The sequence below is a fragment of the Schistocerca nitens genome, chromosome 3, assembly GCF_023898315.1.
Source record: "Schistocerca nitens isolate TAMUIC-IGC-003100 chromosome 3, iqSchNite1.1, whole genome shotgun sequence".
NCBI lineage: Eukaryota > Metazoa > Arthropoda > Insecta > Orthoptera > Acrididae > Schistocerca > Schistocerca nitens.
The window spans coordinates 269,639,857-269,658,737 of NC_064616.1; the positions used below are offsets into that span (position 1 = coordinate 269,639,857).

The window sequence follows — 18,881 nt, forward strand, 5'->3', positions numbered from 1 at the left end:
TCCTACATTTCCATCCTCTGTGTTGTTTACCGATGAAGTAACGTTCGTGCGTGGTGGAGTCTTCAACATGCACAATTCGCATGTTTGAAGTGAGGATAACCCACATGCCACAGTTACTAGCGCTCATCAAGTGCGGTTCTTCGTTAATGTGTGGGTCGGTGTTGTTGGGGACTGTTTAATTGGGCCGTATCTGCTACCTACGCCATTAAATGGCAGGCGCTATTACAATTTTCTCGCCAGAGCATTGCCGGAATTGCTGGAAGACGTTTCGCCCCCTACAAGACAAAGCATGTGGTTCCAACATGACAGGGCGCCAGCACATTTCAGTCACCGCGTGCGTCGATTCCTGGACCATCGGTTCCCAGAAACATGGATTGGCAGAGATGGTCCTGAACCATGGCCTGCTCGATCCCCAGATATGCCCCCTCTGGAATTTTTTTGTATGGGGACAGATGCGCAATCTTGTTTACGCAACCCCTCTTGCATCAGAAGAGGATCTGGTTGTCCGGATAGTAGCAGCAGCAGGAACAATTCAGGATACTCCTGGGGTTTTTGGCCGTGTCAGACAGAACATGATCCGACAGTGTGACCTTTGTTTATGTGTCAATGGAGGCATTTTTGAAAATCTACTGTAATTGAAATTGGGTTGTGTTAATGTGTTGTCTCTTGGCCATTAACAAATGGAAAAGTGTTTGTTGGTTTAATTAAGTTGCCGCCAGAGAAATTTTCCTCTACTCGTTTAAATACTCCTCATAAAAAAAAATGACATTGGGGAAAAATATTTGTTGATGTCCCCTACAACCTCCCAGTGTTTGACGGTTTAAATACTTTTCACACTGTATATGGGCCGCTGCAACTCTCCCACGCTACAGTTGCGAAGATTCATTGCCGAATTCCATAAGCATGACAAAAGATAACGCCAGCTATAGTCGATTTTACGTCGGATGTTCCGGGTCTTAAACCCGCGCACAGCGGAGAGTGAACTTATTCTCTGCAGGAACTGAACTTTTCCTTACTTTCCCTTTTAGCGCTTGAGGTGACTGCTGAGACACTTCCTTCAACAAGGCCGCGGCTCACATCCTTCCCCGTATCCGTTCACCGGAGGTAATGCGTAATGCGTAATCTCTGACTACTTCAACGTCGATGAGACGTTCAGGTCTAATTCTTTCCTCTTGTAAATCCATGCAAAAACATCGAACTCCAACTGTTTTCAGAAAGCGCGGAATTTAGCATATTCAGTTAAGCAGAAAGTAATTTCGTCACTGAATGAACTGACTCCGTCAGTTAGGAACAAAGTCCTACATGGTAGTGTGTAGCTTCACTGCTGACAGCCCCGACTGACGTCGAACTTCGACCTAGTTCGAGGGAAGTCTGCCTCCTCTCCGTGACCAGTGTGTTCAATGAATAAGGGACGGGCACGCAAATGCTGCTACGTCTCAACAAGAAGTTCAGAAGCACGTCGGCGCTCCTGTTGCGACGTACCGTCGCTGGCGAGAGATGTGTCCTCGTGTTAATTATACTGGCTTTCAACAACTAACGGCAGTAGCCTGTGAAAGCAATAAGTATCTCCCTGTATTTGAATACAGCTCAAATAAGACTTAGTACACTATGCAGTTATCTATTATGAAGTACTGTCTCAGGAATTCTGCGTAAATATTCAGTCGGATCTTGGTAAGACTTCAAAGTGCTGCAAAGACTAGCAACTTGCTTTAAACATTCGCGAACGTAAAACGAAAAAACGTATTATCCAGTGATCAACGAGGCACAAGTAGAACTGGTCAACTCGTATAAGTAACTGGGTGTAACATTCTGTAGGGATATGAGATGAACGATGTCGTAGGCTTAGTCATAGGTAGAGCGGGCGGCATACTTGACTTCATGAAATATATTCGCAAAATTCCAATAGTGTACCACCACAGTTATACAATGTACTGGAAGCAAATGAAAATTTGTGCCGGACCGGGGTTCGAAACCATATTTTCCGCTTTACGCAAGCGGTCGCTTTAACCTCTTCGGCTATCCGAACACACTTCACGGACACACCTAAGCATCCGTATGCTCTAGTGTCTGCTTCCCATAGTGCTCGCACGATTGTGTTTCCCGCAGAGGGAGAGACTGAATGTAGTTTTCCCGTAAGGTTGCCTTGGTTCTGGCATGAGATACATTAGTACAGTGTCTGTATTTGACATAGTCTGTGAAGTTCGAGGTTTGCATGCATGCCCGAAGGAACTTTGCATGGAACTAAAAAATGGTTCAAATGGCCCTGAGCACTATGGGACTTAACATCTGTGGTCATCAGTCCCCTAGAACTTAGAACTACTTAAACCTAACTAACCTAAGGACATCACACACATCCATGCCCGAGGCAGGATTCGAACCTGCGACCGTAGCAGTCGCGCGGTTCCGTACTGAGCGCCTAGAACCGCTAGACCACCGCGGCCGGCTGCATCGAACTTCAAAGACATTGTTAAGTATAGACACTGCAGTTATTTATACATGATGGGCAGCAGTAGGGAAATTTCGTCAGTTCACAGAAGGAGACTGGGTACAAAACACTAGTGCGACCCATCCTAGAATACTGCTGTAGTGTGTGGCACCCGTACCAAATAGTACTAACAGGGGACGAGGATGTGAGAATGCCACGGAGGTGATGAAGGAACTGAACTTCCAGACATTTGAAGATAGAAGTAAACTGTCACTAGAAAACATACACAGTTTCAAGAACAAGATTTGAATGAAGAATGTACGGATATACTACAGCCCCTACGCATCGCTCCCGTAGGAATAGCGAGGACACGATTAGACGAATTACAATGAACACAGAGGCGACTGAACCATCATTTTTCCCGCACTCCATACGTGAATGTAACGGAAAGAAGCCCTAATAACTGGTACAGTGGGAAGTACCCTGTGCCATGCACTTCACAGTGGCATGCAGAGTATTGGTCTATACGTCGATTTGTATTTTGTGGTAATCAATAATCCTATATGCACCTTGTTATAATAAATATGCGGAGAACTGACCAAACTGATGACGTATTTGTGTGTTTCTCCATTTAATTAAAAGAACTTTTGGTAAACACAGTATTTAGGTAATACTCTTAAGTCACCTATAGATTGTGGAAAGGATTTTGTTAATATTCTATCTCCAAAATGCTGAAAGATTTTCTGTAAATGGTGTAAATCAAGTATAGGAGTTTTCTCAACCCATCATTGTCCCTCGGTTTTTGCCTGCTAGTTACAAATGAGTACTGGTGGACTGAATTATCCTTCTTAAGCACCCAGCGAGATATCGTTCAGTGATGAAAGTAAGAACTACACACTAATTACAATTGAAGTCATCTGAATTAGAACAAAAATATACGATCCCGGCGTAAACTTTCTTTCGCGAACAATCGCAATCATTTTTTGAAAGATGTAACCACCATTTGATTGGACAACAGGTTTTATTCCACAATCTATATTTCGTCCTTAGCCTTTTTTCAGGTCTTACTATTATCTAAAATCATTATACTTGAATAGAACACGGTCATCGTCAAAATATGTATCTTTGGTGATATAAACCAATTTTGTCAATACTAAATGATAGAACGTTTGTCTAACAGGCTAAATTACTGGCAATTAACATGACTTGTTTACTTGGTATGGTCTTGGAATAAAATAGATGAGCAAATCAAAGGTTTAAATTTCGCTACACAGTGTCTAAGCAACCACTGGGATGTCTTTATGATGGTCTTTGACATTCGTTTCACTTATGTTTTTCAGTGGCGGCTTAGACACAATGTAGCGAAATTTAAACCCATGATTTGGTCATCTGTTTTATTCCACAACCGTACCAAGTGAATAAGTCATGCTAATTTCCAGTAAATTAGCCTATTACACAAATTTTCTCGCATTTACTTTTGACTAAATTGGTTTATATAACCGAAGATCCATATTTTGACAATGTCTTGTGTTCTTGTCAAGTCTAATGATTTTATGTACTTGTAACACTTGAAAATGGCCTAAGGCCGAAATCTAGATTGTGGAATAAAATCTGTTGTACAGTCAAATGGCGGTTACATTTTTTAAAAAGCAGAATCGTTAATCGCAATCATCTTGCACGACGTCCCCACATTTTTTAAGAAACTACGTAGTACCTGTACCCCAGCCCCCTTTTAAGTGCTTGATTTTTGCAGCAAGAACAGAAAACCCATTGGAGTTTCAGTTTTTGTGCCACACGGAGAGTTGCATTATGGTGCCAGTTATCTTCGTTCAGAAAACTTTGTTTCACATGTGACCTTTTGTCTCAAAGAACACCGCCTGACGGCAAAATCTGTACCGCTAGAATGGCTGGAACTTAAAAGTAATACTTTGCAACATGAGTACATATACCGTATATAGAAGGACCTCGTATTCGGTGAGCTATCAGTAGTATGGTAGGCGCAGTCTCTTGAAGCCCTAGACGCAGTTACGTGACGAGGTTTACATGTGAACAGTTGTGTGTTGCACGTGGTGCTGCGGGCATCGATATGCTTTTGTTGCCTGCATGGCAGTTGTAAGCGATAACGCTGTTATTGGTTTGTTAATGATAGCCTTTGCAGAGGCACGTGATGCTAATGTTGGCCGTTCTGTTTGTTTACAGCCATGGCGAGGATCTCATCGTCACACCGTTCGCACAGATTCTGGCCAGCCTGCGCTCGGTCAGGAACAACTTCCTGTGCCTCACTAATGTTCCAACTGCTAAGTAAGTACCACTCACTGCTTTCTTTTCCACCCATAGCTCAGCTTCCATATTCTGTTTGCATATTTTCGACTACTTCAGCTCCTGCGTCATTATTACGCTTCGAAAGAGATAGCATAATGAGTGAATCTAGTGTGAAAAAAGGCTAGCTGTTAACGTACGTTGAAATAATTTATCGTCGCCGCCGGAAAATTCATTTAGATAATGTGCACACTAGTTTACTCCAGATTATTTAATTGTGTTTGAGTCACACATAGGGCTGCTGTCTTGCAAAAAAGCTTCTTGTGTCGTGTTATTACTGGAGGTGGTTAGAGATAGATGGGGCACCAGAGATAACGTGATTTCAGCGTACCATTATTGCTTTTGTGTGCAGCATCAATAAACTGAAAACATTAGTGCGGAAGATTTTCTAATAAATCCCCTTCTTAGGTAGAACTACACTCATGCTCATAAATTAAGGATAATTTCAGAATGTGGTGCCACACAATGTGGTACTACACAAAACTGGTGCTAATAGCATAGGCACATAAGGAACACACAAGCCACAGATCTGTAAGTCCACGGTAAGTTGAGAAAACCGTCCCAAAACACATGTGCTACAAAACGCCACTGTTTCCTGCGCATGTACCCCGACATCAATATGGGATATGATCACCGTGCACCCGGATACAGGCCGCACAACGGGTTCGCATGGTGGTCGAGCAGCTGCTGGGGTATAGCCTCCCATTCTTGCACCAGTGCCTGTCGGAGCTCCTGAAGTGTAGTAGGGGTTTGAAACGTGCACCGATACGTCGACCGAGAGCATCCCAGGCGTGCTCGATGGGGTTTAAGTCTGGAGAACAGGTAGGCCACTCCATTCGCCTGATATCTTCTGTTACAAGGTACTCCTCCACGATGGCAGCTCGGTGAGGCTGTGCGTTATCATCCATCAGGAGGAAGATGGGACCCACTGCACTCCTGAAAAGGCGAATATAATGGTGCAAAATGATGTCCCGATACACCTGACCTGTTACAGTTCCTCTGTCAAAGACATGTAGGGGTGTACGTGCACCGCCGGCCGAAGTGGCCGCGCGGTTCTGGCGCTGCAGTCTGGAACCGCGAGACCGCTACGGTCGCAGGTTCGAATCCTGCCTCGGGCATGGATGTGTGTGATGTCCTTAGGTTAGTTAGGTTTAACTAGTTCTAAGTTCTAGGGGACTAATGACCTCAGCAGTTGAGTCCCATAGTGCTCAGAGCCATTTGAACCATTTGTACGTGCACCAGTCATAATCCAACCCCACACCATCAAACCACGACCTCCATACAGGTTCCTTTCAAGGACATTAAGAGGTTGCTATCTGGTTCCTGGTTCACGCCAGATGAAAACCCGGCGAGAATGACTGTTCAGACTATACCTGGACTCGTCCGTGAACATAATCTGGGACCACTGTTCTAATGACCATGTGCTGTGTTCATGACACCAGGCTTTACGGGCTCTCCTGTGACCAGGGGTCAGTGGAATGCACCTTGCAGGTCTCCGGGCAAATAAACCATGTCTGTTCAGTCGTCTGTAGACTGTGTGTCTGGAGACCCACCCCCTATTCCAGTGCCTGCGGAAAGGTCCCGAGCAAGGCTACCTACAGTACCCGTGGCCGTCTGCGGCCACTGATGGTGAGATATCGGTCTTCTTGTGGTGTTGTACACTGTGGACGTCCCAAACTTCAGCGTGTGGACACGTTTCCTGTCTCCTGGAATCGTTGTCATAATCTTGAGATAACACTTTGTGGGACACGGAGGGCCCGTGCTACGACCTGCTGTGTTTGACCAGCCTCCAGTCGCTCTAGTATTCTACCCCTCATAACGTCATCAATATGTGTTCTTTGAGCCATTTTCAACACACAGTCACCATTAGCACGTCTGAAAACGTCTGCACACTTACTCGCTGCACCGTGCTGTGACATGCACCAACACACCTCTGCGTGTGTGTACTGCTGCCAGCGCCACCATGCAATGACCACAGGTCAAATGCACCTCATGGTCACACCCCGAGGTGATTTAAACCCACAAACCGCCCACCAGAACGTTGTTTCACCATGTATCAGCACTATCCTTAATTTATGAGAGTGAGTGTACATACACTGAAAGGAAAAGGGCGCTTCCGCAGGCCCTCGTTACAACTACTTTATATGTATGAATTGTAATTACGATTGTTAAACGATGATGGTGTTACAAGCTAAAAAATGCTTGTAACGAGAATAAACAAATAACAGTAGGAGAATAATATTTTAGTCCTTTCTGTTCTGAAATATGACGACTATTCTAATCCTGGCTTCGGATATCTGACTTCGGTGACAGTGACCACAGAGTGAATGTTAAATATTGTTTTGAGAGTGACTGTGTTTCGAGTCGATGGTAGATTTGGGCCGTCCGCAAAAGTCGTCACATTATCTCCGTTCGTAATCACAGTTTTAAATCAGAGCTTGTGTTCCGTTCAAACATCTAAATACGATTTTACTTAAGCTGAAGTAACTTAGAAGGTGAAACATCTAAATGTAATTCTGAAACTGCTGAGTGAAATTGAACGTACTGTCTCTTTGCCTGTCTTTATCGTTTCATATCTGACCTGCAGAATTATTCCTGACAAAAACAACTCAAACGCAATCTGACTCTTCAAATAATTAACACAAAAGAATGGCTCTGAATTAGAAGGAATCCTAACAATAAACTATACATTTCATAAGACACTTACCTCACAAAAAATCTTCATTACACGAACTACAGCAATACAGCAAGAACCACTACACCCAGCTAAGTAAAAGATTCTAACTACTGTAGGCTCTAACTACTAATAGGCATGTGGTTAGCAAAGGAAAGATTTTGTTGCAGAGCAAATAATGTATTTAACAAATTGTACCTTAACAATGTCACATTCAGTTCCAAAAATTATATAATCAAATGGTTCAAATGGCTCTGAGCACTATGCGACTTAACTTCTGAGGTCATCAGTCGCCTAGAACTTAGAACTAATTAAACCTAACTAACCTAAGGACATCACACACATCCATGCCCGAGGCAGGATTCGAACCTGCGGACGTAGCGGTCGCTCGGCTCCAGACTGTAGCGCCTAGAACCGCACGGCCACTCCGGCCGGCAATTATATAATCATCAACAATATAAAATCTCTATGACGGACACGTCCAGTCCGTTCGCTCGCGCTAACACTTCAGACCGCTAACCTCCATCACAGCTAACTACTAACTTACAACGTCCATCACCGCTGGCTATTCACCTCCAGCAGCGAGTCCGACCAGCCACAGAGTGTCTCTTATAGAGGGCGCACAGCGCTGTCAGACTTATTAATGCAGTCTATCGCGCTGTCAACACATAAACAGGCTACTTACACCGTCACTAACGATGTCGACGGAAAGTTAAACCCAAATTTTCCTTCCCTCCTTCAGTTTCCAAACTTAGTCATTAGGTATGCAGATCGGTTATTTGATTTATTTCTGGACACTGTTCAGTGACGTGAAAGTTGCGTTTTATATCCTATTCGCAAAGGTTCAGTTACTGAACGAGGGGAGTTCAATAAACAACGCAATACTCTGTTTCTGAAACCAGGTTGATTTTATTCAGGATTCCAATACACCATGTTATTCCCCACCCGTTTGGCGACAAAACCCTATTTTCCGACATAATCTCCTTTCAGACGCCACCTTTGCTGTGAGGGTCTGTATGCCCGCATGGCACCACTCTACTGGTCGACGTCGAAGACGTCTTCCTGCAACAATAACCTCCCCAACACACACATACTGTTTCCCGCAGAGTGCATCCTCTGTAGGATGGATGAGGAGGAACAGCTCAATGAAGTTTTGTGAGCACCTCTCGGGTGTGCAGACTTATGTGAGACATTACGTTGTCATAGTGAAGGACAAGTTCGTTTGTATTCTTGTGGCGACGAATATGCTGAAGTCCTTTCTTCAATTTCCTGATGGTAACGCAACTTTGTGCTGCAGGCCAGCACGCGGGAGATCAGAAAGGTTTCTACGACGTTGATGCGATTATAACAGACGCCTCGCCCAACGACTCATCGTGCTTTTGTTCACAGTAAGGTCTCGGTAGATATTCTGCAAGCGCCTATGGATATCTGCGATGCTCTGGTTTTCCGCTAAGAGAAACACAATGAGAGCTCTCTGCTTGGGTCACCCCTCCGTTAAAGACGCCATTTTGAAGGCTATGTACAGCGCCGAAAACCTATCGGAACTTCATGAAATTATAAGGGCTGAAGCAGCAATATTCCACGATGTCCCACAACAAATTCCGCATATTTTCAATCGAAATTGACAGAGAAAAAAATATGTTGCATTACTTATTGAACTCCCCTCGTACATCAACGAAGGAAACCAGTGCAGAGAAAAAGAAAAATGATTAAACAGAGTGACCTTCGTAGGCTTACACGGAGCATAACCATGCCACGTACGGATTAGGCTGTCATAAAACGAAATACACATTACTGAAACTGTTGAATGTTATTGACAAAATGGTTCAAATGGCTCTGAGCACTATGGGACTTAACTACTGTGGTCATCAGTCCCCTAGAACGTAGAACTACTTAAACCTAACTAACCTAAGGACATCACACACATCCATGCCCGAGGCAGGATTCGAACCTGCGACCGTAGCAGTCGCGCGGTTCCGGACTGCGCGCCTAGAACCACTAGACCACCGCGGCCGGCCGTTATTGACAATCACTGTTCATGACTAACTAATAGACTGTTGTGCCCTTTTCGGTTTCTGTTTACTTCTATAACATAAAGCTATGTTACGCAGCATACCTAGCCGTTAATGTTCTTTTGTGCGGTATAATGTTCTTGCAAAAAAAAAAAAAAAAAAAAAAAAAAAAAAAAAAAAAAAAACCACTCCGCTGCTTCTATCGAATAGTCATTTCTGCTTGTGACTAACAAAATCAAAACAGAAATTCCATTCGTAGTTTCCACGCTGACAAGCAGGATGGTTTATATCGTCCATGCAGTGAGCGAAATTTTTAATTTTCGAATTTTCCCATTTTTCTTTACCATAAATTTTAATAATTTTATTGTTATTAGATTTTGGTGAGTTAGATGTATGCACTTATCGTTGAAATTAATAGTCGGTCCTCAGTTTAATTCTTCGGTCAGCGCTATATCTTCGTACATTTTTCCCCACATTGTGTGCATCGGCCATCTGTCGTAGTATCAAGAACAGTGCAATACGTAAACCAGAACTAACAAAAGCACATCCTACGAATACGCTGCCATTTTCGTACTGTTGCACCTTTTTCTCGGAAACAATCTTTGCGCAAAATTAAGTTCACACCACTGTGTTCCCTATTCGTTGCACTATTATAGTATGCTTTTTTATGCAGGGTGTTACAAAAAGGTACGGCCAAACTCTCAGGAAACATTCCTCACACAAAAATAAATAAAAGATGTTACGTGGACTTGTGTCCGGAAACGCTTACTTTCCATGTTAGAGCTCATTTTAGTTTCGTCAGTGTGGACTGTACTTCCTGGATTCACCGCCAGTTGGCCCAATTGAAGGACGGTAATGTTGACTTCGGTGCTTGTGTTGACATGCGACTCATTGCTCTACAGTACTAGTATCAAGCACATCAGTACGTAGCATCAACAGGTTAGTGTTCATCACGAACGTGGTTTTGCAGTCCGTGCAATGCTTACAAATGCGGAGTTGGCAGATGCCCATTTGATGTATGGATTAGCACGGGGCAATAGCCGTGGCGCTGTATGTTTGTATCGAGACAGATTTCCAGAACGAAGGTGTCCCGACAGGAATACGTTCGAAGCAATTGATCGGCGTCCTAGGGAGCACGGAACATTCCAGCCTATGACTCGCGACTGGGGAAGACCTAGAACGACGAGGACACCTGCAATGGACGAGGCAATTCTTCGTGCAGTTGACGATAACCCTAATGTCAGCGTCAGAGAAGTTGCTGCTGTACAAGGTAACGTTGACCACGTCACTGTATGGAGAGTGCTACGGGAGAACCAGTTGTTTCCGTACCATGTACAGCGTGTGCAGGCACTATCAGCAGCCGGTGGCCTCCACGGGTACACTTCTACGAATGGTTCATCGAACAATGTGTCAATCCTCATTTCAGTGCAAATGTTCTCTTTACGGATGAGGCTTCATTCCAACGTGATCAAATTGTAAATTTTCACAATCAACATGTGTGGGCTGACGAGAATCCGCACGCAATTGTGCAATCACGTCATTAACACAGATTTTCTGTGAACGTTTGGGCAGGCATTGTTGGTGATGTCTCGATTGGGCCCCATGTTCTTCCACCTACGCTCAATGGAGCACGTTATCATGATTTCGTACGGGATAGTCTACCTGTGCTGCTGGAACATGTGCCTTTACAAGTACGACACAACGTGTGGTTCATGCACGATGGAGCTCCTGCACATTTCAGTCGAAGTGTTCGTACGCTTCTCAACAACAGATTCGGTGACCGATGGATTGGTAGAGGCGGACCAATTCCATGGCCTCCACGCACTCCTGACCTCAACCCTCTTGACTTTCATTTATGGAGGCGTTTGAAATCTCTTGTCTACGCAACCCCGGTACCAAATGTAGAGACTCTTCGTGCACGTATTGTGGATGGCTGTGATACAATACGCCATTCTCCAGGGCTGCATCAGCTCTTCAGGGATTCCATGCGACGGAGGGTGGATGCATGTATGCTCGCTAACGGAGGACGTATTGAACATTTCCTGTAACAAAGTGTTTGAAGTCACGCTGGTACGTTCTGTTGCTGTGTGTTTCCATTCCACGATTAATGTGATTTGAAGAGAAGTAATAAAATGAGCTCTAACATGGACACATGTCCACATAACATATTTTCTTTCTTTGTGTGTGAGGAATGTTTCCTGAAAGTTTGGCCGTACCTTTTTGTAACACCCTGTATAAACACTCGATAATGACATAAAAGGACGAGATAAGGTGTAGAGCGAAGAAGTAGCCTAAACAGTGTACAGCCAAAGTGGGAAAACGCTGCCTCCATTTAGTAGTATCAAAGGTTGCGCAGGATTAGTGAACGGGCTTATCGGTACACATTTTTGGCCAAGCATGCGGCAGCATGTGTAGCAGAGCGCGCGTTCTTCAAACGCGCAGTGCGCTTTCGAGGTGAAGGTCAAAGGTAGGCGCCTCTGAGCCGTGAAAGGCGAGGAGGGCAGCCAGGGGCCTTTCGTGACCAGCGGCCGAGAAGCGGACGCGGACGGCGGCTGGCCGATGGCCGCGTCCGGTCTGCGTTAAGCAGGCGCCTCGCCGCCCCCACCACTCCATTGCCGCATTCCGCTCTAGTTAAGAAAGCCGCTGCCGCCGCTGCTCTTCCACTTCCTACATCACACGCCCTCAACAAAAGCGACCACTTGTTGATATATCGCTGAAATTTAAAAAAAAAAAGTCGTGCTAGCCATACACGTTGTTCCTCGAGAACAGAGATGATGACCAACTGGAAACATTAATAATAAAATCCCTCTACTCTCACTTACAAAAGCGGTTTTACTTCACCAACGTACAATTCGAAGTCACAGCTTCATCATCAGGGCTTTGTAGTGTAAGGACCTTCGTTCGGGTAGCAGAGCGTATGTTCTACTAACCATTTAATCTTATCTTCATCACCACTGTAAGTAGGATGTTTAGGTTTTTATATTGGTAACGCCACGTAGCGCTCGGTATGAAAATCACTGGCTGTGTTGCGTGCAGTCTGTGGCTGGTTGGCATTGTTGTATTATTCGCTACCCGTGGTCTAGGGGTAGCGTCTTTGATTCATAATCAAAACGTCTTCGGTCCCGGGTTCGATCCCCGCCACTGCCTAAATTTTGATAAATAATCAGCATTGGCGGCCGAAGACTTCCGGCATGAGAAGCCAGCCTCATTCTGCCAACGGCCTTGTCAAAGAGGGCGGAGGAGCGGATAGAGGTTCAGGGCACTATCTTGTCCTAGGGGTGGGAAATTGCCCCTAAAGGCGGAAGAATCAGCAATGATCAACGACATGAGGATGCAGAAGGCAATGGAAACCACTGCATTAAAGACACGTAACGTGTATCCACAGGACATGTGGCCTGTAATTGAAGAAGTGTCATGATGATCTCTCCATTGGCAAAAGATTCCGGAATAGTCCCCCATTCGGATCTCCGGGAGGGGACTGCCAAGGGGGAGGTTACCATGAGAAAAAGATTGAATAATCAACGAAAGGATAACGTTCTACGAGTCGGGGCGTGGAATGTCAGAAGCTTGAACGTGGTAAGGAAACTAGAAAATCTGAAAAGGGAAATGCAAAGGCTCAATCTAGATATAGTAGGGGTCAGTGAAGTGAAGTGGAAGGAAGACAAGGATTTCTGGTCAGATGAGTATCGGGTAATATCAACAGCAGCAGAAAATGGTATAACAGGTGTAGGATTCGTTATGAATAGGAAGGTAGGGCAGAGGGTGTGTTACTGTGAACAGTTCAGTGACTGGGTTGTTCTAATCAGAATCGACAGCAGACCAACACCGGCAACGATAGTTCAGGTATACATGCCGACGTCGCAAGCTGAAGATGAACAGATAGAGAAAGTGTATGAGGATATTGAAAGGGCAATGCAGTATGTAATGGGGGACGAAAATCTAATAGTCATGGGCGACTGGAATGCAGTTGTAGGGGAAGGAGTAGAAGAAAAGGTTACAGGAGAATATGGGCTTGGAACAAGGAATGAAAGAGGAGAAAGACTAATTGAGTTCTGTAACAAGTTTCAACTAGTAATAGCGAATACCCTGTTCAAGAATCACAAGAGGAGGTGGTATACTTGGAAAAGGCCGGGAGATACGGGAAGATTTCAATTAGATTACATCATGGTCAGACAGAGATTCCGAAATCAGATACTGGATTGTAAGGCGTACCCAGGAGCAGATATAGACTCAGATCACAATATAGTAGTGATGAAGTGTAGGCTGAAGTTCAAGACATTAGTCAGGAAGAATCAATACGCAAAGAAGTGGGATACGGAAGTACTGAGGAATGACGAGATACGTTTGAAGTTCTCTAACGCTATAGATACAGCAATAAGGAATAGCGCAGTAGGCAGTACAGTTGAAGAGGAATGGACATCTCTAAAAAGGGCCATAACAGAAGTTGGGAAGGAAAACATAGGTACAAAGAAGGTAACTGCGAAGAAACCATGGGTAACAGAAGAAATACTTCAGTTGATTGATGAAAGGAGGAAGTACAAACATGTTCCGGGAAAATCAGGAATACAGAAATACAAGTCGCTGGGGAATGAAATAAATAGGAAGTGCAGGGAAGCTAAGACGAAATGGCTGCAGGAAAAATGTGAAGACATCGAAAAAGATGTGATTGTCGGAAGGACAGACTCAGCATACAGGAAAGTCAAAACAACCTTTGGTGACATTAAAAGCAACGGTGGTAACATTAAGAGTGCAACGGGAATTCCACTGTTAAATGCAGAGGAGAGAGCAGATAGGTGGAAAGAATACATTGAAAGCCTCTATGAGGGTGAAGATTTGTCTGTGATAGAGGAAGAAGGGAGGCAGAAGGGATAGATAACATTCCATCAGAATTTCTAAAATCATTGGGGGAAGTGGCAACAAAACGATTATTCACGTTGGTGTGTAGAATATATGAGTCTGGCGACATACCATCTGACTTTCGGAAAAGCATCATCCACACAATTCCGAAGACGGCAAGAGCTGACAAGTGCGAGAATTATCGCACAATCAGCTTAACAGCTCATGCATCGAAGCTGCTTACAAGAATAATATACAGAAGAATGGAAAAGAAAATTGAGAATGCGCTAGGTGACGATCAGTTTGGCTTTAGGAAAAGTAAATGGACGAGAGAGGCAATTCTGACGTTACGGCCAATAATGGAAGCAAGGCTAAAGAAAAATCAAGACACTTTCATAGGATTTGTCGACCTGGAAAAAGCGTTCGACAATATAAAATGGTGCAAGCTGTTCGAGATTCTGAAAAAAGTTGGGGTAAGCTATAGGGAGAGACGGGTCATATACAATATGTACAACAACCAAGAGGGAATAGTAAGAGTGGACGATCAAGAACGAAGTGCTCGAATTAAGAAGGGTGTAAGACAAGGCTGTAGCCTTTCGCCCCTACTCGTCAATGTATACATCCAGGAATCAATGATGGAAATAAAAGAAAGGTTCAGGAGTGGAATTAAAATACAAGGTGAAAGTATATCAATGATACGATTCGCTGATGACATTGCTATCGTGAGTGAAAGTGAAGAAGAATTAAATGATCTGCTGAACGGAATGAACAGTCTAATGAGTACACAGTATGGTTTGAGAGTAAATCGGAGAAAGACGAAGGTAATGAGAAGTTGTAGAAATGAGAACAGCGAGAAACTCAACATCAGGATTGATGGTCACAAAGTCAATGAAGTTAAGGATAATTCTGCTACCTTGGCAGTAAAATAACCAATGACGGACGGAGTAAGGAGGACATCAAAAGCAGACTCGCTATGGCAAAAAAGGCATTTCTGGCCAAGAGAAGTCTACTAACATCAAATACCGGCTTTAATTTGAGGAAGAAATTTCTGAGGATGTACGTCTGGAGTACAGCATTGTATGGTAGTGAAACATGGACTGTGGGAAAACCGGAACAGAAGAGAATCGAAGCATTTGAGATGTGGTGCTATAGACGAATGTTGAAAATTAGGTGGACTGATAAGGTAAGGAATGAGGAGGTTCTGTGCAGAATCGGAGAGGAAAGGAATATGTGGAAAACACTGATAAGGAGAAGGGACAGGATGATAGGACATCTGCTAAGACATGAGGGAATGACTTCCATGGTACTAGAGGGAGCTGTAGAGGGCAAAAACTGTAGAGGAAGACAGAGATTGGAATACGTCAAGCAAATAATTGAGGACGTAGGTTGCAAGTGCTACTCTGAGATGAAGAGGTTAGCACAGGAAAGGAATTCGTGGCGGGCCGCATCAAACCAGTCAGTAGACTGATGACCAAAAAAGTGTTGGGCAGTTGGATGTGAACAGCGCGTAGCGTTGCGCAGTTGGAGGTGAGCCGCCAGCAGTGGTAGATGTGGGGAGAGAGATGGTGGAGTTTTGAGAGCGGGCGATATGGACGTGTGTCCATCAGAAAGAGTAAATTTGTAATACTGTATATCATGAACTGATTATATATATGAGTTTGAATATTATTAAGGTAAATACATTGTTTGTTCTCTATCAAAATATCTCATTTGCTAACTATGCCTATCAGTAGTTACTGACTTCAGTAGTTAGAATCCTTCATTTAGCAAGCAGTATTGGCGCTCGCAGTAGTTCGAGTAACGAAGATTTTTGTGAGGTAAGTGATTCATGAATGTTAGTCAGGGCCATTCTTTTGTAGGGATTATTGAAAGTCAGATTACGTTGCGCTAAAAATATTGTGTGTCAGTTTAGTGTTGATCAGAATAAGTAAAGAGCGAAATGTCTGAGTACGTTCAGTTTTGCTCAGCTGTTTGAAAATCAAATAACATAAGGGGTTTATCAGCACAGTAATACATAAATTTTTCTAAGGGGAGGTTTCACCACCACCACAGTGGCATTACGTGAAATCTATTGACGAAAAAAACGATGTAGCAAAAAATAATTAATGTAGAGTTACGAAATTTCGGGAATACATTTTTCAGGGTAACATATTTAAGTGATTCAAATTGCAGGATCACGGGTTAATACAAGCGAGAGATAAGCCATTGCAAATGTGAAATGATGGCGCACTAATAACGGGTGTAATCGGCTGAAGGTTGAATGCAAGCATGGAAACGTGCATGCATAGTGTTGTACAGGTCCTGGTGTTAGTTTGTGGGATGTTGTTCCGTTGGTTGGTCGCCAGCCGGGGTGGCCGAGCGGTTCTAGGCGCTACAGTCTGGAACCGCGCGACCGCTGCGGTCGCAGATTCGAATCCTGCCTCGGGCATGGGTCTGTGTGGCGTCCTTAGGTTAGTTAGGTTTAAGTAGTTCTAAGTTCTAGGGGACTGATGACCTCAGAAGTTAAGTCCCATAGTGCTCAGAGCCAGTTGGTTGGCCATACAGGGACGGTTAATGCTGTTTGTGGATGACGCTGGAACTGTCGTCCGATGATGTCCCATTTGTGCTCGATTGAAGACAGATCTGGTGATGGAGCAGGGCAATGCAACATGTCGACACGCTGTAAAGCATGTAATCTTACAACAGCAGTATGTGGGCGACCGTTACGCTGTTGGCAAATACTACCTGGAATACCGTTCATGAATGGCAGCACAATAGGTCGAATCACCTGGTTGGCGTACAAATTAGCAATAATGGTCCGTGAGATAGCCACGAGAGTGCTCCTGCTGTCACAGGGTAGTCAGTCGCATCTCAGACCGTAACTCCAGGTGTAGGTGCAGTATGTCTAGGACGCAGACAGGTTGGTTGCCGGCTCTCAACTGACCTCCCAATCAACACACGGTAGTGCTACGTGGCCGTCCGGAGCGCGGTTTTCTTGCAGCCGTACATTCTCATGACCACCGCTGGCAGCAACCGTGTCCAGTGGCTACATTCTTGCCAAGTCGTTCTGCATTATCGCAGAAGGAAGATTCAGTTTTCATTAAACTTACTAAACTATCTCGTCCAGACCCAGTGAGGTGTTGATAATGACGTCTTTACCGAATTAAGGGCATTCTTGACTAACATCAACTCACCACGTGCAATCTCGAAGGTAAATAACGTTCACGACCGTTACAGCTTGTATTTAAAGCACACATGATTTGCACCCTCATACTGGCTCCTCTTATGCAGCTGGCGCGGAACTGTAATACACATAATGTTACAGACGTAGAAACACGCCTACCTACTTTCGTGTATGTCGCTCAGTTCCTCCTTGGTGTTGCGTTTTTTTTCCGTCAGCGTAGAAATACGTGCGACAGGTGTCCAAACGACGCCAGATAGTCTCTCTCGACCATTAATACGATACATTCATTTCGTTTCAGTGAGATCTTAATTACAATTTGAGAAACTGTGGTGGAATAGACACAGAATTAAAGAATATTATACGGGGTTCATGGAGGTATGTTCCGTGTATGCAATTAAATGAAAGGCAGTTTGTTTCTTGCCACACGTGTTTCGCTCTTTTTATTTATGAAGCATTTTCAGTGACCTGTTATACATGTTACTTTTTGTACATAGCCGGCCGGAGTGGCCGAGCGGTTCTAGGCGCTTCTGTCTGGAACCGCGCGACCGCTATGGTCGCAGGTTCGAATCCTGCCTCGGGCATGGATGTGTGTGATGTCCTTAGGTTTGTTAGGTTTAAGTAGTTCGAAGTTCTTGGGGAGTGATAACCTCCGATGGTAAGTCCCATAGTGCTCAGAGCCATTTGAACCATTTTTTGTACATATAATAAATGTATTATGTAGTAGTTAAAATATGTAGGTGTGATACATTTTGTCATGGTTTTTCTTTTGTTTTTCAGACTAGAAACAGTTTTCATAACACACATTTAGTGAGATTAAATTATTGTTTGGTGTTACTTACGATTTAGTGTTGTTAGCCCATGTGTTTTGTCCTGAAGATGTGTTCATTCCGTCCCCATGCCCCAGCTGGCAGATTTCCGCCGTTTTTTTCACTCAGATGTGTTACAACAAGCTACATGCAGAAAATACTAATGAAATAATCAAAATCCTCAAAGCAACCACATCCCAAAACTACTTCCAGTTTGAAAAGGAATTTTACTTACAAACAGATAGGTTTCCAATGGGATCTCAAATATTAGAAACATTGACAAACATATTAATCAACCTCATAGAAACCGAGCGGGGTGGCGCAGTGGTTAGACACTCGGGAGGACGACGGTTCAATCCCGCGTCCGGCCATCCTGATTTAGGTTTTCCGTGATTTCCCTAAATCACTCCAGGCAAATGCCGGGATGGTTCCTCTGAAAGGGCACGGCCGACTTCCTTCCCAATCCTTCCCTAATCCGATGAGACCGATGACCACGCTGTCTGGTCTCCTTCCCCAAACCAACCAACCAACCAACCAACCTCATAGAAAACACAATCTTTGTACAGTCATCACAAAGAAAGGACAGAAAATTGTTTACTGGTACAGATATGTGGATGACATAAATTATATGGTAGATGAACCAACA

At 44.1% G+C, this 18,881-nt stretch overlaps 1 protein-coding gene across 2 annotated transcripts in view; it reads left to right on the forward strand.

The window, feature by feature from the left end:
- The window catches only part of LOC126248235 (cAMP-specific 3',5'-cyclic phosphodiesterase), a 953,544-nt gene that overhangs the window by 521,323 nt on the left and 413,340 nt on the right, over positions 1 to 18,881 (forward strand). For both annotated transcript variants that reach the window (XM_049949066.1, XM_049949067.1), the window contains one exon: positions 4,625 to 4,726. In XM_049949066.1, coding sequence (XP_049805023.1) covers positions 4,625 to 4,726 — 102 coding nt within the window. The remainder of the gene's footprint in view (positions 1 to 4,624; positions 4,727 to 18,881) is intronic.